Genomic DNA, 25,981 nt, shown 5'->3' with positions numbered 1-25,981 from the left:
TTGTTAAATACATATATTTATAATGGATTTTTAAATTGCTGCTATATATACAATAGTTTAAAAAAATCTCAAGTACCCCTTGGCATACCTTCAAGTACCCCCAGGGGTACGCGTACCCCCATTTGAGAACCGCTGATTTAACTGACCCCTTCAAAACATTTTGTGCATCGTCACACGTACCTTACAGGCAGCTGTGGCGCTGTTCTGCAATTAGTTTATTTAGAAGCCAGAATGTGATTATTTGAAGATTTTTGTAAGGTATTTTGTCCTTATGCGTTTGGCAACCTTGGCAAGGAGCAGGAAGTAAACAGTAGCAGGCTAAAAGCTAACAAGACACAAACATACTCACCATTGCTGGGAGCCGATACGGACTATGACATCGACATCGACATACTTGGGACGAAATCATCTTATACAACGGTGGTCTCCAATTATTCTTCATACTCCTCATTTAGCAAGAAGGCATTTTTTCACTCGAATGAATTATAGCAAAGGTAAGTGCGAGTCGAACGTAGACAGCATTATCTTAGTAAGATATGAAGGACTGCGACACGACACCTGCTTTAAACTCAAACATGCAGGTGGAAGTATCAATCAGCCCTGGGGATGTTTCTTTGTTTTTTGATTTGATTTTATTGAACAACAAAAATACATTTATAATTCACTCAACAGTCAAGGCACTTTCAACAACAAGGAAAGAAAACAAAAGCAAATACATACAGAGTATTGAATATTAATAAAAATAATAATAACACATTTTAAAAAACCTGTGGTGATGTTTGTCTCCTGTGAAAATGACCTATCGCGAGAGGATGACGTGTCGGCCCAGGTTATTGGCGGCCCTGGTCACGTGACAACAACCCTTTTCGCAGATAATTCAACTTGTATCCTTAATATCAATTCCAAACACAATTAACCTAAAATGTTGACGTACTTTAATTAACATCACGATGGTTTTGTACTGCATAATACCGTGTAAATCACCCAAATGATCGTTTTGAGGGCGGGGCTTACCTCCGAGCCCGGGAAATCCAATCCTTTAGCCGCGAAAAGCTTCAGTAGACGTTAAAGATGGGCGATACTCCACAGTTTCTTGCCGATGCGATACCGAGTATAACAGATACTAAAACCATAACCGGTTTAAAAATGATATTTATCGTCAACACAATCGTTTAAAGTGGCTGGGTGGTAGCACGATACACTTTGGGCTTTGGAACGCACTGCTAATCTATGTGCTGTTTGTGTAATGAACAAAAATAATCTCCCTCAAACGAGATCAATATTGCAATATGTGAGTCGACACTAGTATTGAGAACAGTGGTATCTTCCATTATCGATATTCAAGTATCGCCCCAGCCTTGTGCCTCGACGTCTGTAGAAGTTAGTTGTCTCCGCGTGTGTGTGAGATACTTTAACTGTTGACTCATCTCTTTTCCAACATGCCGGCCTTAGACGTTGTAGATGCGAGTGAACCTTCTTCCCCCGCCAAAAAGTCCAGGACAGAAGAAAGATCCCTTCTTCGCTTCGCTAAACTCTCAGAACACGCCACTGCACCCAGCAGAGGCTCCTCAAAAGCTGCTGGATATGACTTGTACAGGTTGGTACTGCAGCCGTTTTAATTGTAGAATGACTGTTTTAATCACTGTACTGTCCCCAGTGCATATGATTATTCTATTGGTCCTCTGGACAAGGCCGTAGTGAAGACTGACATCCAGATAGCAGTCCCTCATGGCTGCTATGGGAGAGTAGGTGAGTGCTTCATTCCTGCCATGAAGGGAAACGGGTCATTTTTTTTTTTTTGTGCAATATAACTTTTTGTTATTCCTGTTCCTCCTTGCCAGCGCCAAGATCAGGACTAGCAGCCAAGCACTTCATCGATGTTGGAGGTCAGAAACATTAAAACCTATATTTAAAACTATTTGACTCCGGAGCCAGGGCAGCACGGTGGTAGAGGGGTTAGTGCGTCTGCCTCACAATACGAAGGTCCTGAGTAGTCCTGAGTTCAATCCCGGGCTCGGGATCTTTCTGTGTGGAGTTTGCATGTTCTCCCCGTGACTGCGTGGGTTCCCTCCGGGTACTCCGGCTTCCTCCCACTTCCAAAGACATGCACCTGGGGATAGGTTGATTGGCAACACTAAATTGGCCCTAGTGTGTGAATGTGAGTGGGAATGTTGTCTATCTGTGTTGGCCCTGCAATGAGGTGGCGACTTGTCCAAGGTGTACGCCGCCTTCCGCCCGAATCCAGCTGAGATAGGCTCCAGCGACCCCAAAAGGGACAAGCAGTAGGAAATGGATGGACTCGGGAGCCACATTGGGTTAAAATGTCTGTCATGAAAAGGGGATCCAGTCTTAAATCCAATAATTTGAATTTAAGTCCTTTTTAAAATGTCTAAAATTCTCCTATAATCTCAAAAGGTCTTAAATACGATTTTGAAAGGTCTTAAACATCTATGGACATTACTTTTATTTGAAACATGTATACACTTCTAAAGATCATCAATACTCCTCTTCCTCCTATCCAGGAGATCACAAAAAGCCGCTGCCTGACCAGTGCTCAGAAAATCTGTAGAGACTCCTCCCACCCCCACCAAGGACTGTTTTCACTGCTAAACTCTAGAAAGAAGTTCCCCAGCCTCCGTAGCAGAACCTGCAGGTTCTGTAACAGCTTCTGCCCTCAGGCCATAAAACTCTTGAACGCATCATAATAATCCCCTTAATCCCCCCCCCCCCCCCCCCCAAATGGATTAACTGGCTGGAATATAAAGACAATATAACATACATCCATAAACATGGATGCATATGAAAAAGTGCAATATTTATCCGTGTAGTAATATATTTATTTATATCTGCACCTTATTGCTCTTTTATCCTGCACTACAACGCGCTAATGCAACAAAATTTCATTCTTATCTGTACTGTAAAAGTTCAAATTTGAATGACAATAAAAGGAAGTCTAAGTCTAACTTCAGTCTCGCTTTAAAATGTTTTGATATATGAGCACGCTACAACGCAGCGCAAGTAACTGCTGCCCGCTCAGAATTTATGGAATACCAGCACCTATGTGTTGGCAGTGTCACGCCAAATTTCTTCCCCCTACAAAAACCTTCCCCCGGAATACATTTGGCGTTAATGCTTGAAGGACCCCAATGAGGGTGGAAGCACCTTAAAGCATCTCACACAGCTGCATGTTTTAAAAGCATAATTGCCTTGATTGTCTCTCCCGGAAAAGGGTGGAGTGCCATCTCCGGGATGGGGAGGAGACCCTGCCCCAAGTGGAGGAGTTCAAGTACCTAGGAGTCTTGTTCACGAGTGGGGGAAGAGTGGATCGTGAGATCGACAGGCGGATCGGTGCGGCGTCTTCAGTAATGCGGACGTTGTACCGATCTGTTGTGGTGAAGAAGGAGCTGAGCCGGAAGGCAAAGCTCTCAATTTACCGGTCGATCTACGTTCCCATCCTCACCTATGGTCATGAGCTTTGGGTCATGACCGAAAGGATAAGATCACGGGTACAAGCGGCCGAAATGAGTTTCCTCCGCCGTGTGGCGGGGCTCTCCCTTAGAGATAGGGTGAGAAGCTCTGTCATCCGGGAGGAACTCAAAGTAAAGCCGCTGCTCCTCCACATCGAGAGGAGCCAGATGAGGTGGTTCGGGCATCTGGTCAGGATGCCACCCGAACGCCTCCCGAGGGAGGTGTTTAGGGCACGTCCAACCGGTAGGAGGCCTCGGGGAAGACCCAGGACACGTTGGGAAGACTATGTCTCCCGGCTGGCCTGGGAACGCCTCGGGATCCCCCCGGGAAGAGCTAGACGAAGTGGCTGGGGAGAGGGAAGTCTGGGCTTCCCTGCTTAGGCTGCTGCCCCCGCGACCCGACCTCGGATAAGCGGAAGAAGATGGATGGATGGATGGATGGATGGATGGATAATTGCCTTGATTGTCATTGGTGAAAAATAATGGTGAGGAAAAAATATTAGCATTCCAGCATGCTAACCTTTCAATCTATTTTTGCTTCGTTAATTTTGCAGCTGTAACCCTTAAGTCATATAACTTGGTATTGTTCCGCTCTCATTGGGGTCCTTCAGGCATTGGAGGGGCTTCCGGGGGGAAGGTTTTTGTAGAGGGGAAGACATTTGGCATGACAGCAGCTTAATTAGCATAGCAGCGGAGAAAACTTCACGAAAGCCCACAGCAAAGCCAAATGACTTGCCTAAGATGGGTAAGTGCAAGTTCAACGGTTTGTGGCTCAAGAGTGAACAATTTAATGCATGATTAAGGCAGGCGTATGGAAATATATAGAGTGGAGTCATCAAGGAGGGATGCGTTTGTAAACATTGTGGGGAAAGTGAATGGAATGATAATCCATCCATCCATTTCCTACTGCTTGTCCCTTTTGGGGTCACGGGGGGTGCTGGAGCCTGTCCCAGCTGCATTCAGGCAGAAGGCGGGGTACACCCTGGACATGTCGCCACCTCATCGCAGGGCCAACACAGACGACAACATTCACACTCACATTCACACACTAGGGCCAATTTAATCAACCTATCCCCAGGTGCATGTCTTTGGAGGTGGGAGGAAACCGGAGTACCCGGAGGGAACCCATGCAGTCACGGGGAGAACATGCAAACTCCACACAGAAAGATACCGAGCCCAGGATTGAACTCAGGATTACTCAGGACTTTCATATTGTGAGGCACATACACTAACCCCTGCGCTACCATGGAATGATAATGTAAAAGTAAAAAACACGGGCTAAGTCCCTGTCAAAAGATCCTGAAACGCTACAAGCACTTGCACAACTTAACAAAGATAAACGTATCCCCCCAAAGGAGTGTTATGTGGGTAAAGTGGCGCCAATTGCAGAAGATCAATATGAGATGTATACTAGTGGAATCATACTATTACATACAGTAGGCACACTCTAATTTCTCTGTGGTAGTACTGTACACACAGCAGTAAAACTATATCAACAAAAAATATAATTCTCCTGTATTAAAACTAGTATTTATTTCAATAATCTCAGGTCAGCTTGTCATGCCTAATCTTTTTTTCAAGTTTATACGGCAACCAAGGATAAGAGTTTAGTGTTTGCACTCATCTTATGGTGAGGAAAGCAATGAAGATTTGCCAATGTCATCTTGTCGTGCCTAAATAAAAACTAATCTTTGTGTATTGGCAATATGTTTTCAAAAAAGGTACTAAAACAGGAAAAAAAATGTATCCATACACCCCAGATCCAAAATGAGCTGAGCACAATTGAATGTTTTCCACATTATTCACATCCAAATTCTGTTTGAGGCTTGCAAGCCATAATCACCTTCCTTCTTTTGAGACAACCACTCTGTCTGCTCGCACTGTTTTTCACCACTTTGTGCAGATACAGTAGTACTGTAGATGTTTTTTTCTCTTTGCTAAATTCCGACAGCTGAAAAAAAACGTGACTAAAGGTTACCATTTAGCTTTAGCAGATATGCTAACAATCCCTTTCACAGACAATATTGTTGTGCTTTACTCTACCATTGCTGATGTTGTTACATGAAAACTCTTGATATGAAGCACACTGCACCTTTAGCAAGAAAACACTTGTATAGCAAACCTGAAAAATGTCTGTCATGGTGTTTGCTAATATTTTTTAAATTAGTTTACACTAGAGAAGCTTCTGGTGTTTTTACTTATTTTAACCATTTTGTTTTCCAATCTGAAAGAGCAGTGAAATAATTAGTACTCTTACAATTCATTCTGGCCCTCTGATTTTACTTATGTCGTATTTTTTTGTCCGTATGGATGTGAAATGTTCTTAAATTATTTTCAAGATGATGTTAAAGTCTTAACAAGTCTTAAATTTGACATGTACCTGTAGAGACCCTGGGATCAATCTCAGCTAGTTTAGGATGACTAAATCACGCGTCAATCAGTATTAATTTGATCAATGTGACTCATTGTGCCTAGACTTGGAGAAATGCTCAATCCAATACAAATGAACTCAACTTGATTAATTTTTTTTTTATATTCTGTTCAGAAATGATCATTATTTCCCCCACGAAAAATACACAAGCCTTGACATCATACAAATAATGCAATTGTGTGCTTATGTAATTTAAGCATGTTTCCTAATTCAATTGTCCTTATTTCCTGTTATCTTTCATGCCAGCTGGAGTTGTAGATGAGGACTATAGAGGAAATGTCGGTGTTGTGCTCTTTAACTTTGGCAAAGAGACTTTTGAAGGTGAGCAGAGAGTTGTCCATTATATTTGTATTATTTCTGTAAAGTGAAACTCAATATATTTGGACTTGCCTATAATGTATCTCAAAACTTTTTGAAATAAAGGAACCAAAAAAATCATTATTGGCTTCATTGTAACAGAAAATATTGTGGTAACACTACACTTATTACTCATAACCTGCCATAATCTATGATAGTGGTTCTTAACCTGGGTTCGATCGAACCCTAGGGGTTCGGTCAGTCGGCCTCAGGGGTTCGACGGAGCCTCTGTCCAAACCTGACTAAATAAGTTCAATGTTTTATTATTATAATCAAATGACAGCAATCATTTGCATGAGATTATTTTCTAATATAAGTGTTTTGGCACACTTACAATGACAAAAAATAAACATTGTTTTTAAGGAGCTCTGTACAATGTGGGGTTGGAAATAATTTGTACCCCTTTCAGATATCGCATTTAGGTCCTACTAAAACATTCACATGTTGCACAATGAGATGTAAACATGGGATCATGTGTACATTCCTGTAACTTTCTGTGTAAGATATATCTTTATTAGTATTTCTTTAATATAGTAACGTCATTAAATTAAGAAAACAACTTTTATTTTTCATTAAAGAAGGGTTCGGTGAATGCGTATATGAAACTGGCGGGGTTCGGTACCTCCAACAAGGTTAAGAACCACTGAGCTATTACTAGGTTGTAATAAAATATATTTCTTGCCATTATATTAAATACTTAATTTATGGTCACCAAATACAAAGACCATTAATGTTTAAACACAATACTAAGGCTAAAACTACTTAAAAAAGACATGCACGTAAAATATACTGAGATTTAGTCTATTTATTTGAATTAGGCTGTTTTGACTAATATGCTAATCATTGGCAACATGCCAACCAGCTCAATGTGTAATGTAAAGACCTGCTAGTGTTTATGTTCCTGTGATGATCATATTTCCCATGTTCATGAACATACCCTGCCTCAAAGGTGATTGGTGGAGAATGAGGAAGTGTTGTGTGGGTGCAATGAGAAACAAGAGAGATGTGTGTGCAAGAGAGTAAGCATATTTTAGGGAAAATAGTTTAAATAAGATGTCTCTTCTTGCCGTTATGTCATTATTTTTTTCTAATAAATCAACATTTAAAATTGCACTTTTAACATGTGTGCATTCATTTAAAAGGGAGCGATATCCTTGTTTGTAGTAATAAATATGATTAAAACATTTGAGCATTTTGGGTGAGAGGGGCTCATATACCACAGGAATATCTTATGTTGGCTTTAATACCATGATAATATCACATCATGACATTTTGATACAATTGCGTCCCTAGTTATTAACAAATGCAAATTATTTTCTAGTGAAAAAAGGGGATCGAATTGCTCAGTTGGTGTGTGAGAGAATCTGCTACCCAGACTTAGTGGAGCAGAAGGTAAGAATAAAATACTGAAGTAGACTTCTGCAAACATAGTGAAAAATGACAATGGATGTATTTTTTAAATGAGAACGTTACAATTATTCCAAATGTCTTCTGTTCTTTACAGACACTTGATGATACGGAACGCGGAGCTGGTGGGTTTGGATCAACCGGATCTAATTGAAGCTAGATTGTTATTGTGAAGTTGGAGTTATAATAAAATGTTTTGTTAGCACGATGGTGAGAGGGATAGTGAATATTGTGCCTCACAATAATGTCCTGGGTTCAAGGTTTGCATGTTCTCCCCTTGACTGCGCGGGTTGCCTCCGGGTACTCCAGCTTCCTCCCTCCTCCAAAGACATGCACCTGGGGATAGGTTGATTGGCAACACTAAATTGGCCCTAGTGTGTGAATGTTGTCTGTCTATCTGTGTTGGGATGTAGCTGGGATACCACCCCGAGAGAGACGTGGTAAAAATGGATGTTTTGTTAGCGCATCTGTCTGGATTTAGTTGATTCTAGCAACATCCAACCTGTCCACACGATGGCAGTGCTTGACAATACATGCATGGAAATCCTGAAACTCCACCAAAACTTCCATGCAGGCAGCAGAGTGTCAAAGTGGTTAAAATATGCACCACAGTTAGGAGATCTGCGTTAAAGTCTTGCGAGGAAAATAAATTGTCCATAACTGTGAGTAGGGACCAATGGTGAAGGTGGCTGGGATGGACACCAGCACACTTGTGAGCCTAATTAAATACAAGTAAAAAAGAGGCTCTTTGATGAAAGAGGAAAACAAGTGGTTTGATAATATACATATATATATAGTACACCAAAAAAATGTTTGTTTTTTATTGTGAATGTACAACTAAAACCCCACTGATGTGAAGAAGACAGACTGGTGGTAACGTGGCACTGATTGTACATGTGAGAGAATGTGTAGCCATGAAGGCCTCAGTGCATGATCAGGAAGGTCCAAGTTATCTTTGTTTGTGTGTGTGTACAGTTGAAGAAAGTAGTTGGTCATTATAAGCACCATTACAAACCCCTGTATTCCTGGGGCTTCCTCTAGTTAGCGTCATAGATTAAAAGTGGCATAGAGTATTACAGTATAAACACAATGTACATGAACTATAGAAGGGGAGCTAGCTGACTGAAGCTCGCACAGACAAATGTGGCAGATGGCATTATTTGTACCTTCACTTCTTGTATGGGAGTACAGTGCATTTGGATATCTGCTCGTGTTGCTAGCACCAGTAAATATGATGGATTCTATTGTCTAGAAAACGTGGACAAGCATAGTTTGAATACGCAGTGGGAGTTCCAAGCTCAGACACTGTTGCAATAGTCCACAGTGGCTTCTTTTCCCCTCCTCGCTTGTCTTGCCACAATTTGCCATCTTTGCGGGAGGGATAAAAACATGTTTATGTGCGTGTATCCATGTTTGTTCAGTCATTTAGCTGAAGGGAGGAAATTAGTTAATGTCAGACGATTGGAGCACATACTTTTTTTCCACTTGTGCACAGATTTAAAATAAAAACAGACAAAAAAACAACCCATTAGCCATTAAGAGTTTCCTGTAGTCCTTTCAAAGTGGAACCCGATTCCACATATCATCAATAATTAATAATTCAAGATAGCACATCTGAAGTTGTAAACACAATGTGTTCTTCATTTAACCAATAGCTCTCATCATCCACAGAAATTGTATCTATGATATGTAGAATCATCTTTGGCAATCAAACGCTGCAGTCCTTCCTCCTCCTTGTCTCTTTGGTGGCAAGCCCGTCTCCCAGTTGGGACTTGCAGCAGTGCCCCCCCCCTCCCCCCACACACAGCACTGACCCACAGTTGGAGATGTTCGGCCTCCTGAGGAACGTGCTGACAAACTCTGCCTGCCACAGTCTTGCGCTGGTTAATGGAGGATGATCTGCACTCTCATCTTCAGGATGTCTCCCAGTTGCCCTGCGAGGTAGTCTTTATCATGGCGGTCTTCCAGCTCAGCCAGATCCTTCTTCTTGTAGAGGGGGATGCCGCTGATCTCAAGGGAATAGGCGCCCGGGGCCAAGGTCTTCCTCTTGCTCAGATGCAGGTAACTCACGCCCTCCCTCTGGTTGATCTTAAAGTAGCCCTCCTCATTGCCATAGTTGATGCTGTAGCGCACGTGGTCGCTGAGCGTGGACAACGCCGGCGTGAACTCCAGGATGTGGTCGCGGTTGCTGAGGTCACTGATGTTGAGGTGGAACTGCAGGGTGTCCTCTACGTCCATACTGGCCAGGCTGACCATCTCATTTTCAGATATCTGCAAAAAATAACAAATGTTTTTTTGTTTACAAAAAACAATGCATGTTCACGAGAAGTCAGGCACATTGGAGCGCATGACGAATACAACTAGCAGAGTTTATTCAGTTTGGATCATTTAAAGTTAAAGAATGACAACATGATGCCAGTAAAGCAACTGACCTGTGAAGAATTCACTTTCTCAATACAAACCTGACATGTAAGTCATGAGTCTGAGTTCAGAACATTCCGAGAGATTCTCCCATTCCATTGCAACACTACACAGTAAATGTCAATATCTATTATCCGTTACTTCAAGCTGTGTGCATTTACTGATTTTCTTTAGATTTATGCTCATGTTGACCAGGAAGCAGCAGGTATGGTCAGCTGATTCACGTGAAAAATATGTAATCGCCATTACCGATTGATGACTTGTTGATGAGTGCCTCTGGCTGACACTGAATTTATTTTTAGTCCCCCCCGGTTGAAAAGCCCGTGTGTGTCCAAAGTGCGGCCGGGGGGCCATTTGTGGCCCGCAGCTATTTTTTGAATGGCCCGTGGATACATTTTCAAAATTGCTATTGCAAAAAAAACCCAAAAAATCATAGCAAGTGAAACAAAAGAGGAAACAGTTGAAATCCATCCATCCATTTTTTACCGCTTATCCCCTTTGGGGTGGCGGGGGGCGCTGATGCCTATCTCAGCTACAATCGGGCAGAAGGCGGTGTACACCCTGGACAATTCGCCACCTCATCGCAGGGCCAACACAGATAGACAACATCCATCCATCCATTTTCTACCGCTTGTCCCTTTTGGGGTCGCGGACGCCTATCTCAGCTACAATCGGGCGGAAGGCGGGGTGCACCCTGGACAAGTCGCCACCTCATCGCAGGGCCAACACAGATAGACAACATTTACACTCACATTCACGCACTAGGGCCCATTTCTCCTGTCCAAAGGCAAAACCCAGTAACTCAATTTTGGTCAAAACTGAGCTGATAATAATTTTGGAGTTCCTAGGTGATATGCTTTACATTAGTGTATGCGATATTGTAATTTGTTCCGTAAGTAAGCTGTTACGCGCATGGCAGGACCTAGCAACTACCACATAACCGCGTAGATACAACAGAAAAACCTAATATCTCAAGGGACCAATCGGAGCTACTTTGTCAGTCGCCTTATTGTCTTTAATGAGACATTTGCACGAATGGGGGCCGACGGTCAACCTGATTATGTGATATTATGGCACGAGGGGATATTTGGAAGATTAGCCCAGGACGTTGCAAACACCTTCATTAAATGTATTGTTCTTGATTCTTCCCCTTGCATACTCTTTTGGGCAGATAACTGTGGAGGTCTAAATAAAAACTGGACGCTGTACACGGCTCTTGCCCAATGTGCAAACGCAGAATGGGGCCCACCTGAGATTGTGACAAAATATCTGGAGAAAGGGCACACGTTCATGAGAGCAGATTCAATCCATGGCTCAATCGGCAAGAAAATGAAAGCTCAAGAAAACATCTATACGTTTGATGACTTTGTAGGCCTTTGTAAGAAAGCATTAAGTTAGATTGGTTTTCCTTTGTTTTCTCAAAATCAGCTAGAAGTGAGTTACTAGGTTTTGCCTTTGGACGGGAGATTTAGTGTCCCCAGATGTATGTCTTTTGGAAGTGGGAGGAAGCCGGAGTACCCGGAGGGAACCCACGCAGTCACGGGGACAACATGCAAACTCCACACAGAAAGATCCCGAGCCCGGGATTGAACCCAGGACTACTCAGGACCTTCGTATTGTGAGACAGACGCACTAATCATGCTGCCCACAGTTGAAATCAAATGTGAAAATATTGCAATATTGACACTAATAACAAGGGAACAATTTCCCTTGTGGATCATTAAAGTTTGTCTAAGTCTAAGACTAATTACACAAAGCTGCCATGCAGGCAGTTTTTTTTTTTTTTTTACTTTAAAACTAATTTAAATGATCTACGGATAGATCTGAAGTTGATCTGGAGATTCAAGCATTGAAAGTAAAAATAACATTTATTGATTTTGACTTATTTTTTAACACTTCTATGAGTGGGGGCCTTTTAGATCCCAGATACCTTTAGTCTGATTTTGTTTTTTAAAACTCCATCCCATCCATCCATTTCCTACCGCTTATTTCCTTTGGAGTTGCATTGGGCGCTGGTGCCTCTCAGCTACAATTGCTCATTGTTAAAAAAAAAACTACCGGTAAATAAAAAGCAATGTTATGAATTATATCCCTATTTAAGGCTCTGATTACTTCACATCAAATACTCCATTATGAAAAATGATTTTGGGGAAAATATTTCACATTTTGTGTTTTTGCCATAAAAACACACACACGAAAAAAATGGATCTGAAGTTGATCTATAGATATTTAAGTGAGGAAAGTTAAAAACATAATAATATATGACTTAATTTTTAACACTTTAATGACTGAGACCCTTCTGGGTCCCTGGGACCTTTAACGCTCACCAAAATTGAGGGGAGCCCTCATGGCTACAATAAATATTGTATTGGTTTTGAAAATGAAAAACATCAAAATGGCCCCTACATGTTTTCAGTGAGCAGCCCTCTGGGGAAAAAAGTTTGCACACCCCTGAGCTAGCAGCTAATTATGTGTCTCAAACTACAGTGTGCTGCCTCTCCCGGAGTTAATTAAAAATCACCTGCAATAAAATAAATAAATTGCATTTCTGAATAAGGAGTCTAAACATTTTACACACAAAGAGATTATGCTAATAGGCAAGGTAATTGCTAAACTTGCTTAAACAACAATAAGTAAGTGCTTAGTACATTTTAGGAAGTGTAGCTGGAACCATGTTGCAAAGGAAAGTAAGCAACTATTAACATGAAATCAACAAGTTGATGAATACGAGTTCAGAGAGAGGATTCTATAATAATAACTGTTGGTGTGTCAACATTGTCACAGCACACGACACGTCAGAGGAGGGCGGATTGATCCATAAATCGGTGGTGTCGAAACCAAGGGTTGTATCAGTGTGTGATTCATACTACAGTGATCAAAATATTTTTTGTTACAGTTTTTTCCAATCGCTTGCACACTAAATTTTAAATGTTCTCACAGTTAAAGTCTACACACAGTAAACAAAACCATTGTGCAGATTTGCCTAATCTTAAACATAGACTCTGCATCACAGATTTGCGAAATATTACACAGGCTTTACGCACCCCTTCCCAACTTAGCACACATATAAGGATTGTGATACACACATCTTCACATTTGACGCACACACTAGGATTGACCGCTTGCCCCTGCTTCAGGCTATGGAGCAGGGCTACGACCTTATCGAGGCATCTTCTGTGCAGGGTTGGATACGGCACGCAGGGTGATTTTTTCCAACGATGCCTTGCTAATGAGAATATCGCATGTGATGTGGATGAGATAGTATGGCCTGATCCAGCTAGACGGGCGGGTGACGATTAAAATCAGTAACTGAGGCATTTGAGTAGGTTCTTGCATAGAGTTGCTGTTGCCTAAGTCTGCACATGTAGCCTACACTCTATGCCTGGGGTGCTCAGACTTTTTCTGCAGGCGAGCTACTTTTCAATTGACCAAGTCGAGGAGATCTACCTCATTCATATTTATAATTTATATTTATTTATTTATGAAGGAGACATTTTTGTTAACAAGTTAATGGTGTTTAATGATAATACAAGCATGTTTAACACATATAGATTCCTTTCTTTCATGAAGACAAGAATATAAGTTGGTGTATTTGATTCTGATGACTTGCATTGATTGGAATTAGACAGTGGTGCTGATAACGTCCGCATTTTCAAATGGAGGAGAAAAAAAGTCCTACTTTCTGTCCAATACCACATGAAAGTGGTTGGATTTGGCATGTCGTTTGTCCAACTTGCATACTCTTTTTTTTAAACACTTCGTTATGAGAGTAGCATATGTGTGTGTGGCAGCAGGTGAGTGACATCAGTGAGTGTGTGGGTGAGCGAGGAGAGGAAGCGGTCGCTGAAGGCAGGGGAGATCTGTGGCATCAAACTCCGTAGCTTGCTAGCTTGTGCACGCTAGCTTTCTGAGCCTCTTATTTTGTTAGCACAGGCAGGATGAAGCAGGTTTTTTATGGTGAAGACAGGAACTGTGCAGTCGGTCTTTAGAGTTTTGACAGCAGGTACGGCCCAAGAGTCTCATTAAATAAAAAGTGTTTCTCTCCGTCCTGTATGTAATTTTTTTCTTAATAATGAGCTCGCAGCAGCCAGCGTCATCTCACAAGATCCTCGGGTGCCGAGAATGTCAAACAACTGACAAAAGTGAAGTCTTGGTGAAGATTGATGATTGCTCATTTTTAAGTCTATTTTTTTAATGCCTGGCTTGTGATCGACTGACACACCCTCCGCGATCGACGTAATGGGCACCCCTGCTCTATGCTGTCATTTTTTTTTCATCTCCAGATTTTTTTTCTAACCTTTTTATTTGTCTCAGATTTGACTTTGTACTGCATGACATTGTTGACAACTGTGATATGTTACTTTACCTGACTGGTAAAAATAAATATTTTCAGTTTGCAGCATCATTGTTGAGCAGTTCTTGAAAAGATTACAGGATATTTTTACTTTGTCCTTATGTATAGGACCACTTCAAAGTAAACAATGACGATTGCTACGGATTTGCCAATATATTTTGACAAGTTACAGTAATCATTCATCACATATGCTAAAAATGTCGTGCAAAATGCCCCAAACATGTGATTTCTTATAGTAATTTTTTTTTTTTTTTTTACAAATGTGTTTTGTATTTATCACTGTTCTGGGTAACTCACTCCAATAGTGTCTTATCATTTCAAGTCTGTGTGAGTGAGATGACAATAAAAACTGCATTTTTACAAATGCTTGCTTTATTTTGATGAATGGGCGTATGTTTTGACCAAAGTGTCATTTTGCAAATAATTAAGGAATTAAAAAAATTAAATGTGGTGTTTGGAAAGTGTACATATCTTTTGAAAAAAGACACACAGTTAGTAAAATTGTGTGTAAGCAAATGAATTCAGGTGATAGTTCCCATGACACAGAAGGACTTTAAGGGCAAAATTGAAATTATTTGAATGAGTATTAGATGGAAGGTTTTCAGTTTCTTTACTGTGTAATACAGACTTTGTTTTGCTCAAATGTATGTAATATATTAGAATAGGGAAATAGTTTAAATATTGTGTCAATATTGTTACACTGTTAATAGCACTCATAAATACATTTACAATTTACAGTTAATAGATGTGATCAGTTTTGGCTGGTCTCACTCATGGATGATCAGAATTGGCAGCATAAAATCCTAATTGGAACATTCCTTGTATTGTGTCTGTAATGTACCTTAGAAAGTCTATTATGAAAAATTGACTTTTTAATGATGCTGCAACTGTAATATGTGTAACTAGTAGAGGTATGGGAAATAATCGATTTTTAAATGCATAGCTATTCGAACATGGACGATTATAAAATCGATTAGTAAACGTCGATAATCGATCTATTTATTGTAAATGCAGTGTAATGGAGACAGTTCTAACATTTGGCTAACTGCAGCGAGTCACCTCCCCAAGAGATCCGAGCAGCTCCTTTATTTTACGGCACTTATGTTCCAGGTTTGCTCACATTTAATTTAATAAATATAATAATTAATTTTAGTGTTTCCTATTACAAATGCACTGTTTTTGAATCACTTCTTGGACTTCGAATATTTTACGACCGAGCTTCTGCGACGTCACTTCTGTGACATGTGAATGCCCATCCATCCATTTCCTACCGCTTATTCTCTTCGGGGTTGCTGGGGGCGCTGGAGCCTATGTAAGCTACAATCGGGCGGAAGGCGGTGTACACCCTGGACAAGTCGCCACCTCATTACAGTGCCAACACAGATAGACAGACAACATTCACACTCACATTCACACACTAGGGCCAATTTAGTGTTGCCAATCAACCTATCCCCAGGTGCATGTCTTTGGAGGTGGGAAGAAGCCGGAGTACCCGAGGGAACCCACGCAGTCACGGGGAGAACATGCAAACTCCACACAGAAAGATCCCAAGCCTGGGATTGAACCCAGGACTACTCAGGACCTTCATATTGTGAGGCAGACGCACTAACCCCTCTTCCACCGTGCTGCCCAATATGTGAATGTTTCGTATGAAAAATATAGCTTACCAAGGAGTAAATATGAAAAAGAATTTACAAACGAACAAGCGGTAGATTTAAACAAATCAGCGAGTATTATCGGGGCACATACTGTAACTTAAATATTTAACTGCGGCCTAACAAAAGAAGACTTTTAAAATGTCAGTATTGTAAATTGATGTAGTTGATGTAGATAAAGTTGTAAAAATATGGATTTCTTTGCCATTTAAGGCTGCTGAACACATCTAAACAACTGTAATCATAAATACTATTTTTTTTTTGTTTGGCATGTAATCTTTTATATGACATTGTTATTGAAATAAAGACTCTGATAACAAAAAAGAAAACCAAGGTAACAGCACAAACAGAAGTTCCGTAAAAAATAAAGTTAACAGGAAGTGACGTAGTCTTCACGCATGCGTGGACCGATCGGGTCTCCCAGTACCCGTTGAGTAGTGACATGCAGACAACTTGAAAAAAAAAATGTGGGCAACATTTATACTATCCATCTATGCTGTCTTTTGTTTAATGTGTTGCTTTTCAGAATTCCACTTTGTAAAAACATGGCTAAAGAGATTCCTGCAAATCGACTGACAGATTACCTGCATGTCATCAACAGTTTGGTCCTGTGTTGAATTGGTGCTACGTCGTTTGCGTCCTTTCTTGGGATAGCCATTGATCTTACACTCATAGCACGCCTCAGGAGACAGAGAATTTTCATCCTCTTCCCCTCCCTGACCGACACTTGGGCCACCGTTACCAAAGGCCAGCCCAGAGACACAGTGCCTGTAGCCAAAACAAAGACCATCAGGCTGCTGGAAATATCTGCAGGCTGATTTTTAACACCAACATACCCTTGTCCTGCCCTGTAGAATCCTGTGGGACAACCACAGAGGTAACCTCCGTCTGTGTTAGAGCATCCAAACTTGCAGGGGTTCTGAGTAGTGGAGCATTCGTTGACGTCCGAGCAGCCCCCAGAAGTCTGTTCATAGTTGAAGCCTGTGGGGCAAGAGCAGCGGAAACTCCCCAGAGTGTTGTGGCATGATGCTCCCCCACAGATCTGGCTATTCAGACACTCGTTCTCATCTGGGTCACAGGAAATTGGGGGGAAGTAAACAACCACAAGGTCAGTGCACTTAAATGACACCAGCAATAGTGGGAACGTCTGATGTGAACGTGTAAAGACTCTTCGTTGTTATGAAGGACAAGGCAGTGCTTGGCTCACCAACACATTGGTTCCACTGGTAGTGCTGCAGGTAGCCTTGTGGACAGCTGCACCGGTACCCACCCACCAAGTTCTGACAGCCATGCTGACATCTGTGGTTGCCGTCACACTCATCCGTATCTTGAAGAATCAAAACAACAAAACATGTCAACTTGTATTTGATCAGCTGACTCTGTGCCTGTCAGCTGTTTGCAGACCTTCACAGCTTTGTCCATTGGGGTCTAATGAGAATCCCCGCTGGCAGTCGCAATTGAAGCTCCCTGGAGTGTTCTGGCAAACACCGTTGGCGCCGCACAGATTTGGGTCTGTTCCACATTCGTTGTTGTCTACATCGAGAGAAAAAACGGTTCAAACTAAACCAAAACACAAGATAAGGACTGAATATGCAGAAAAAGAATTCGCACAGAGGCCAAAAAAACTTTATGACGGTTAATGCAATATATGAAGATCTTATGCAAGTGATATTTTAAAACGTTCATCTTTACAAAACACAATATTGACACGCTCAGAGAGGGATTAGTTATAATTAATAATTGACAGGTATATTACTGTAGTTTGAAGTGGTGTAGAAGTATTCTAATACTAACATACAAAAAAACACCTCTCAGCATAATAAAGTGCAGTTCCATGACACTGCAAACTGTTAAAATTGTTTAAATTAGAAATGCATGGAAGTACATAATCCCAATGCAGCCCATCCAACAGATGAACTTACATAGGAGTAAATATGAAAAAGATGAACACATTAGAACACAGTTGCTGTGGCTTAAGTGAGATTTAAATCCCTTTAACATTTTGATTTAAACAAATGGTACACATGTGTCAAGATGCAGATACCAGTATTTCTCATACATCATCATTTGTGGTGGGCCATCACAAATAGATGTGGCTTTACCTGTTTGTCAACCAGGTCATTAAACACACTATAACGCTGTGGTCTGCCAGAGAATAAGAAAACAGAGCACATGACATGGAGCACTTCTTTAAATTTGGTGAGTAATCAGACTCGTCTCGAGACTCTTTTTCAAAAATACTACAAAGCAACAAATCCAGAGAAGATACTTTTAGAGAGTCTGACAAACACAAGAATACTCAACAAATGCTGCTGTGGGATTCTTCCCCATTTAAAAGGTGGCTATATCCAACAGAAGAAATGTTCATTTATGCAGTTCTAAACATATTTGTTTTGATTTTCACCTTTTTTTACTTATGTAACCTCCCGCAACCTACCATGTTACAAATCCTGAAAGTGTCAGTCTAGTGGGAAACATTGTATACTATATAAAGGGTTCTCAATCGTATTCAAAGATTATAATTAACCTACTTACAGTTTAACCAGATAAACCTTGTCAAAAGATTTGAAAACATGTGTTAATCACAACGGTTATTATCAAGGCTTAGGTCAGGGTGACTACAAAAATATTGATCAATTATACTACAAAAGAAGAGACTCATATAAGTGATGAAAAAAAAACAGAATTACACAGCAACTAAATAAATATTAATAATAATAATATATAAATGTTCTCCACGTGACTGCGTGGGTTCTCTCCGGGCACTCCGGCATCCTCCCACCTCCAAAGACATGCACCTGGGGATAGGTTGATTGGCAACACTAAATTGTCCCAAGTGTGTGAATGTGTGTGAGAATGTTGTCTGTCTATCTGTGTTGGCCCTGTGATGAGGTGGCGACTTGTCCAGGGTGTACCCCACCTTCCGCTCGAATGCAGCTGGGATCACGATCCATAGAGGAACAAGCGGTAGAAAATGAATGGATGGATGATGTTTCTTAAATAAACTGTCAATAAAATTTGACTGCAAATGAAAATACAGCTTCACCACTTTAGTCATATTTGTTGCGCTGAAGAAACTTCTCTACGGCTTTAGCTCCAGACTTCTTCTGTTTGTTTGAATCACTGCCACAAGTGTTGTAAAAGTGTATTACAACTGAGTACCGCTGTGGCCCATGTGGACCACAGCTGAGAAACAGATATTTTTTATAGGCTCTCCAGGGGGCGCTCCTGGCCCAACAATGGGTTGGGCCATAATTGAGAAACACTGTTCTATTCTATTGTTGGCCCTAATTCAGATTAGGGATTGAGGTATAAACATACAAATGTGCGCAAATAAAATTGTGACTTGTTTTCTCCACACACAGGATTCTGCAGCAGTATAAAGTGGAATACACATAGGAATTAAAATTTTGCATTATTCTCTAAAGGCACATTCCATGCAAACCATGTGGCAAACAAGATTAGGCATCACAGATAGTTTAGAACGTGTGTGTGTGTGTGTGTGTGTGTGTAATTATTATTGAGCGTATTTTGCTAGCAAACTTGCTTGTGATGGATGAGAATTGTGGCGCAGTGGAAGAGTGGCCGTGCGCAACCCGAGGGTCCCTGGTTCAATCCCCACCTAGTACCAACCTCGTCACATCCGTTGTGTCCTGAGCAAGACACTTCACCCTTGCTCCTGATGGGTGCTGGTTAGTGCCTTGCATGGCAGCTCCCTCCATCAGTGTGTGAATGTGTGTGTGAATGGGTGAATGTGGAAGTAGTGTCAAAGCGCTTTGAGTACCTTGAAGGTAGAAAAGCGCTATACAAGTAAAACCCATTTATTTATCATTTAACCCTTCTTATGGTAGAGGAGGTGATGCATTGTGCTGAACTTTAGAGTCTACTCCAGAATTCTCAAACTGTGGTACAAGTACCACTAATGTTACGCCAAATAATCACTTAAATATTTAAACACAGTGTTACTGTTCAAACTGTGTGTATTGTTACAGTGGCCAAAATATTAAATATATATGTTAAATAAAACATTTGCCTTGTTTTAATGAATATTTAGGCCTACTATGCAACTGTATTTCAATGTTGTCCATTATGGTGGTAGTTGGACGGCCAGAGTGGTATACTTAGTGAAAAAGTTTGAGAACCACTGGTCTACTCTACTGTGTGCGTTTTCGGGGTATATTTAGTCTTTTATGAAGGCTATGAAAAGTTTCCAATTCAGTAATAATTCTGTTTGCCCCAATGTTCTTTGTCAATGACTTTAACAGGTGCTTCCTCCTGCTCCCAGTCTCTCCAATTGGTTTTGTTTATAACATTAATGACAGACTACTGTAAAGTATGTCATTAGCCCGGAGCTATTCCTTCCTACAATCAAGACTGCGAGCCTGTTGCCACGAGTTGGATGTGAGGTCATGAGAGCTGCTTTATGGACTGGAAAGCTTGTGGTTGTCAGGACAATCCATTGCAGTTTTCCATTACAAAGACTCACTGGGCTGCATGGCTACAAATGAGTATAGCCTAATAAGACGGGTGTGATATCAGAGTTCATTAACTGTGACCATGACAGAAGCAGGCTTAGAGGGTATTTTAGGAGACGTGACACTGGGAACGAGCACGTTGAGTCATGGACCCAGGAAGTTCCAAGTGTGTGACGACTTAATATGTTTATCAAGCCCAATCCTTTCATGTATACACAGACACTAGAGTACTTCCAAGGACATAATATTTAGATGTGTAGTGAGTCCATGTTTTGCACGTGTTTATTTACCAATGCAGGCGGTGTGATGCTGGATGAAGCCAGGTGGACACTTGCAGGTGAACCCACCGATGGTGTTAACGCACAAGAATTGACAATTGTGCTGTTTTGTTGAACACTCATCCAGGTCTGAAAAGGAAGTGGAGGTATGAAACGAGTTAGTTGTGCACATTACCACAGTATGGGGATTTCTTTGAGTTCAATTCCAGTGCAGGTGCTAGAAATCTGGTAAACACAGATGAGAGAAGCTGTGAAGATTGATGAATAAAGTTATTTAGGCTCAACAGAGGATCTGGATGCAGTATGGGTCCTATTCTCCCATCTAACCTTAATTGTTTTTTGATGCGCTTGAAGTTTCGCACGTTTCTCTTATTCGTATTCTCCCAACCAGCCTGCGGAGATGCCTGCCTTTCATAAGTGCTTAAGTCATGAATGAAAGTGGGATCATTACTAATGAGGCTGACTTTGCCATAATTGCTTTTTTGGCTGTGAGAAAATCATGGGTTTTACACTTTCTATTAAATAATGACATAGTTCAATGATGACCTCACCGTCCAGATAAAAATGTCCATTAGGATGTTCAAACGTGGCTGATATGTACGGTCGCGTTTAAGGCCATGAAGCTGCGCCAATCCTTCCCTTGCACTTACGCAAAGACAAAGCAGGTAAATGATGTGCATTTTGATTTTTGATCATTTATTCAGAGTGCCAATATGGTTCTTTTATCCATCCAGCCTCAGAAGTATGCAGGAGCAAAAGTACTTAATGGGAGAATATGCGAAAACCCGGAATGGACAGGAAATACCCACATTTAAGGGTTGCTCCACCCAGTGTGCGCATCTTTGATGAAGGCGCACACTGACAGATGTAAATTAGGGAGGATATTGCTGTGCTTTTTTTTTCTATTAACTTAAAGGCCTACTGAAATTAGTTTTCTTATTTAAACGGGGATAGCAGGTCCATTCAATGTGTCATACTTGATCATTTCGCGATATTGCCATATTTTTGCTGAAAGGATTTAGCAGAGAACATCCACGATAAAGTTTGCAACTTTTGGTGCTGATAAAAAAGCCTCGCCTGTACCGGAAGTCACAGACGACGACGTCACAAGGGTGGATGATATCGATAGCTCCTCTCTGAGCTGCCACCTTATCGTGGTAGAGGAGTTTGCGTGTCCCAATGATCCTAGGAGCTATGTTGTCCGGGGGCTTTATGCCCCCTGGTAGGGTCTTCCAAGGCAAAAAGGTTCTAGGTGAGGGATCAGACAAAGAGCAGCTTGAAGACCTTTATGAAGAAGAAAAAGCATGGACCCAGATTTCCCTCGCCCGGACGCGGGTCACCGGGGCCCCCCTCTGGAGCCAGGCCCGGAGGTGGGGCACGATGGCGAGCGCCTGGTGGTCGGGCCTGTTCCCATGGGGCCCGGCCGGGCACAGCCCGAAGAGGCAACGTGGGTCACCCTTCCAATGGGCTCATAGCAGGGGCCATAGAGGTCGGGTGCGATGTGAGCTGGGCGGCAGCTGAAGGCAGGGCATTTGGCGGTCCGATCCTCGGCTACAGAAGCTAGCTCTTGGGACGTGGAACGTCACCTCACTGGGGGGGAAAGAGCCTGAGCTAGTGCGCGAAGTCGAGAAGTTCCGGCTGGATATAGTCGGACTCACTTCGACGCACAGCAAGGGCTCTGGAACCACTTCTCTCGAGAGGGATTGGACCCTCTTCCACTCTGGCGTTGCCGGCAGTGAGAGGCGACGGGCTGGGGTGGCAATTCTTGTTGCCCCCCGGCTCAAAGCCTGCACGTTGGAGTTCAACCCGGTGGACGAAAGGGTAGCCTCCCTCCGCCTTCAGGTGGGGGGACGGGTCCTGACTGTTGTTTGTGCTTATGCACCAAACAGCAGTTCAGAGTACCCACCCTTTTTGGGAACACTCGAGGGAGTACTGGAAAGTGCTCCGCCGGGTGATTCCCTTGTCCTACTGGGAGACTTCAACGCTCACGTTGGCAACGACAGTGAAACCTGGAGAGGCGTGATTGGATCTGAACCCGAGTGGTGTTTTGTTATTGGACTTTTGTGCTCGTCACAGTTTGTCCATAACAAACACCATGTTCAAACATAAGGGTGTCCATATGTGCACTTGGCACCAGGACACCCTAGGCCGCAGTTCCATGATCGACTTTGTAGTTGTGTCATCGGATTTGCGGCCTTATGTTTGGGACACTCGGGTGAAGAGAGGGGCGGAGCTTTCTACCGATCACCACCTGGTTGTGAGTTGGCTGCGATGGTGGGGGAGGATGCCGGACAGACCTGGGAGGCCCAAACGCATTGTGAGGGTCTGCTGGGAACGTCTGGCAGAGTCTCCTGTCAGAGAAAGTTTCAATTCCCACCTCCGGAAGAACTTTGAACATGTCACGAGGGAGGTGCTGGACATTGAGTCCGAGTGGACCATGTTCCACACCTCTATTGTCGAGGCGACTGATCGGAGCTGTGGCCGCAAGGTAGTTGGTGCCTGTCGGGGCGGCAATCCTAAAACCCCTTGGTGGACACCAGCGGTGAGGGATGCCGTCAAGCTGAAGAAGGAGTCCTATCGGGTCCTTTTGGCTCATAGGACTCCGGAGGCAGTGGACAGGTACCGACAGGCCAAGCGGTGTGCAGCTTCAGCGGTCGCGGAGGCAAAAACTCGGACATGGGAGGAGTTCAGGGAAGCCATGGAAAACGACTTCCGGACGGCTTTGAAGCGATTCTGGACCACCGTCCGCCGCCTCAGGAAGGGGAAGCAGTGCACTATCAAAACCGTGTATGGTGCGGATGGTGTTCTTCTGTGGACTTGGAGAAGGCATTCGACCGTGTCCCTCGGGAAGTCCTGTGGGGAGTGCTTAGAGAGTATGGGGTATCGGACTGTCTTATTGTGGTGGTCCGCTCCCTGTACGATCAGTGCCAGAGCTTGGTCCGCATTGCCGGCAGTAAGTCGAACACATTTCCAGTGAGGGTTGGACTCCGCCAAGGCTGTCCTTTGTCACCGATTCTGTTCATAACTTTTATGGACAGAATTTCTAGGCGCAGTCAAGGCGTTGAGGGGTTCCGGTTTGGTGACAGTGGGATTAGGTCTCTGCTTTTTGCAGATGATGTGGTCCTGATGGCTCCAATGACCGGGATCTTCAGTTCTCGCTGGATCGGTTCGCAGCCGAGTGTGAAGCGACCGGAATGAGAATCAGCACCTCCAAGTCCGAGTCCATGGTTCTTGCCCGGAAAAGGGTTGAAACCATCTCCGGGTTGGGGAGGAGACCCTGCCCCAAGTGGAGGAGTTCAAGTACCTAGGAGTCTTGTTCACGAGTGAGGGAAGAGTGGATCGTGAGATCGACAGGCGGATCGGTGCGGCGTCTTCAGTAATGCGGACGTTGTACCGATCCGTTGTGGTGAAGGAGGAGCTGAGCCGCAAGGCAAAGCTCTCAATTTACCGGTCGATCTACGTTCCCATCCTCACCTATGGTCATGAGCTTTGGGTCATGACCGAAAGGATAAGATCACGGGTACAAGCGGCCGAAATGAGTTTCCTCCGCCGTGTGGCGGGGCTCTCCCTTAGAGATAGGGTGAGAAGCTCTGCCATCCGGGAGGAACTCAAAGTAAAGCCGCTGCTCCTTCACATCGAGAGGAGCCAGATGAGGTGGTTCGGGCATCTGGTCAGGATGCCACCCGAACGCCTCCCTAGGGAGGTGTTTAGGGCACGTCCAACCGGTAGGAGGCCACGGGGAAGACCCAGGACACGTTGGGAAGACTATGTCTCCCGGCTGGCCTGGGAACGCCTCGGGATCCCCCGGGAAGAGCTAGACGAAGTGGCTGGGGAGAGGGAAGTCTGGGCTTCCGTACTTAGGCTGTTGCCCCCGTGACCCGACCTCGGATAAGCGGAAGAAGATGGATGGATGGATGGATATTGATAGCGAAGGACTAGAAAAAAATAAATAAAACAAAAATAAAGTTAAATAGGCGATTGCATTGGGACGGATTCAGATGTTTTTAGACACATTTACTAGGATAATTCTGGGAAATCCCTTATCTTTATATTGTGTTGCTAGTGTTTTAGTGAGATTAAATAGTACCTGTTAGTCGGAGGGGTGGGTCCACGGGTGTCTTGACGCCAGTCTCGGAGGGAAGTCGATGGCAGCTGCATGGACGGCGCAAACTCTGTAGATATCCGGTAAGATGCGACTTTTTACCACAATTTTCTCACCGAAACCTGCCGGTTGATAAGTGGTCGGGATCCATGTTCGCTTGACCGCTCTGATCCATAGTAAAGCTTCACCTCCGGGAATTTTAAACATGGAATCACCGTGTCTTTGTGTGGCTAAAGGCTAAAGCTTCCCATCTCCATCTTTCTAATTTGACTTATCCATTATTAATTGAACAAATTGCAAAAGATTCAGCAACACAGATGTCCAGAATACTGTTGATTCGCGCGATGAAAAGAGACGACTTTTAGCCGCGAATGGTGCTGCGCTAATATGTCCTCTACAGTCTGTGACGCCACGCGCACGCGTCATCATTCCGCGACGTTTTTAACAAGAAACTCCGCGGGAAATTTAAAATTGCAATTTAGTAAACTAAACCGGCCGTATTGGCATGTGTTGCAATGTTAATATTTTATCATTGATATATAAACTGTTAGACTGCGTGGTGGGTAGTAGTGGGTTTCAGTAGGCTTTTAAACACATTGGAGAATAGAGTCACACAATGACCAGGCCTACTTTACAGTAGTACTAAATTTATCATGGAGAGCCAACATGGAAACTTCTAAAAGTAAGAAAGCTATTGGTAATTATTCATTTGGTGCCGTGTGTGGGTGTGCGTGTGCGTCACCTCTGCAGCTCTTCCCATCGTCCTGTAGGATGTATCCACGGGGGCAGGAACAAAGATAGCCTCCCTCTGTGTTCTTACAGATGAAGTTACAAGGCTTTGGTGCCTGTATGCACTCATCCACATCTGCAAGGAAACATGAATGTGAAACGCCATTCGATCTTTTTAACAAAAATGGCACGAAAACAGATGATGCGATGGACAGACTCAGGCTCTGTGGTGTATGTGGGCCATCTACCCGTGTGGTTTCAGCCCTTTACGAGGTAGCAGGGATGGTAACAGGAAGTAGGCAGGG

The 25,981-nt window shown here is 42.9% G+C and overlaps 2 protein-coding genes across 3 annotated transcripts in view; one reads left to right on the top strand and one right to left on the bottom strand.

Annotated features, from left to right (window-relative positions):
• The first annotated feature begins 220 nt into the window (after positions 1-220).
• On the top strand, positions 221-7,870 carry dut (deoxyuridine triphosphatase). 2 transcript variants are annotated; one of them, XM_061883830.1, is made up of 7 exons: positions 221-494; positions 1,453-1,597; positions 1,658-1,749; positions 1,842-1,886; positions 6,145-6,219; positions 7,577-7,647; positions 7,760-7,870. In XM_061883830.1, exons 1-7 carry the CDS (start codon positions 374-376, stop codon positions 7,814-7,816), a joined length of 606 nt encoding a protein of 201 aa, XP_061739814.1. In that variant the 5' UTR covers positions 221-373; the 3' UTR covers positions 7,817-7,870. The 2 variants fall into 2 exon arrangements, with proteins under 2 accessions (XP_061739814.1, XP_061739824.1); XM_061883840.1 differs by lacking the exon at positions 221-494 and having other exon boundaries at positions 1,325-1,597.
• A 599-nt stretch (positions 7,871-8,469) lies between these two features.
• The window catches only part of fbn1 (fibrillin 1), a 107,003-nt gene continuing 89,491 nt past the window's right edge, over positions 8,470-25,981 (bottom strand). The window contains exons 60-66 of the mRNA XM_061883818.1: positions 25,690-25,812; positions 20,858-20,974; positions 17,497-17,625; positions 17,300-17,419; positions 16,929-17,160; positions 16,677-16,860; positions 8,470-9,933 (exon numbers count right to left, since the gene is read on the bottom strand). Of these exons, the coding sequence (XP_061739802.1) occupies positions 9,547-9,933; positions 16,677-16,860; positions 16,929-17,160; positions 17,300-17,419; positions 17,497-17,625; positions 20,858-20,974; positions 25,690-25,812 (1,292 nt within the window). The 3' untranslated portion in view covers positions 8,470-9,546. The remainder of the gene's footprint in view (positions 9,934-16,676; positions 16,861-16,928; positions 17,161-17,299; positions 17,420-17,496; positions 17,626-20,857; positions 20,975-25,689; positions 25,813-25,981) is intronic.

Source organism: Nerophis ophidion, linkage group LG02 (genome assembly GCF_033978795.1).
Source record: "Nerophis ophidion isolate RoL-2023_Sa linkage group LG02, RoL_Noph_v1.0, whole genome shotgun sequence".
NCBI classification, from domain to species: domain Eukaryota; kingdom Metazoa; phylum Chordata; class Actinopteri; order Syngnathiformes; family Syngnathidae; genus Nerophis; species Nerophis ophidion.
The sequence above is the reverse complement of the archived record's forward strand: the minus strand, read 5'-3'. Positions and strand labels throughout refer to the sequence as shown.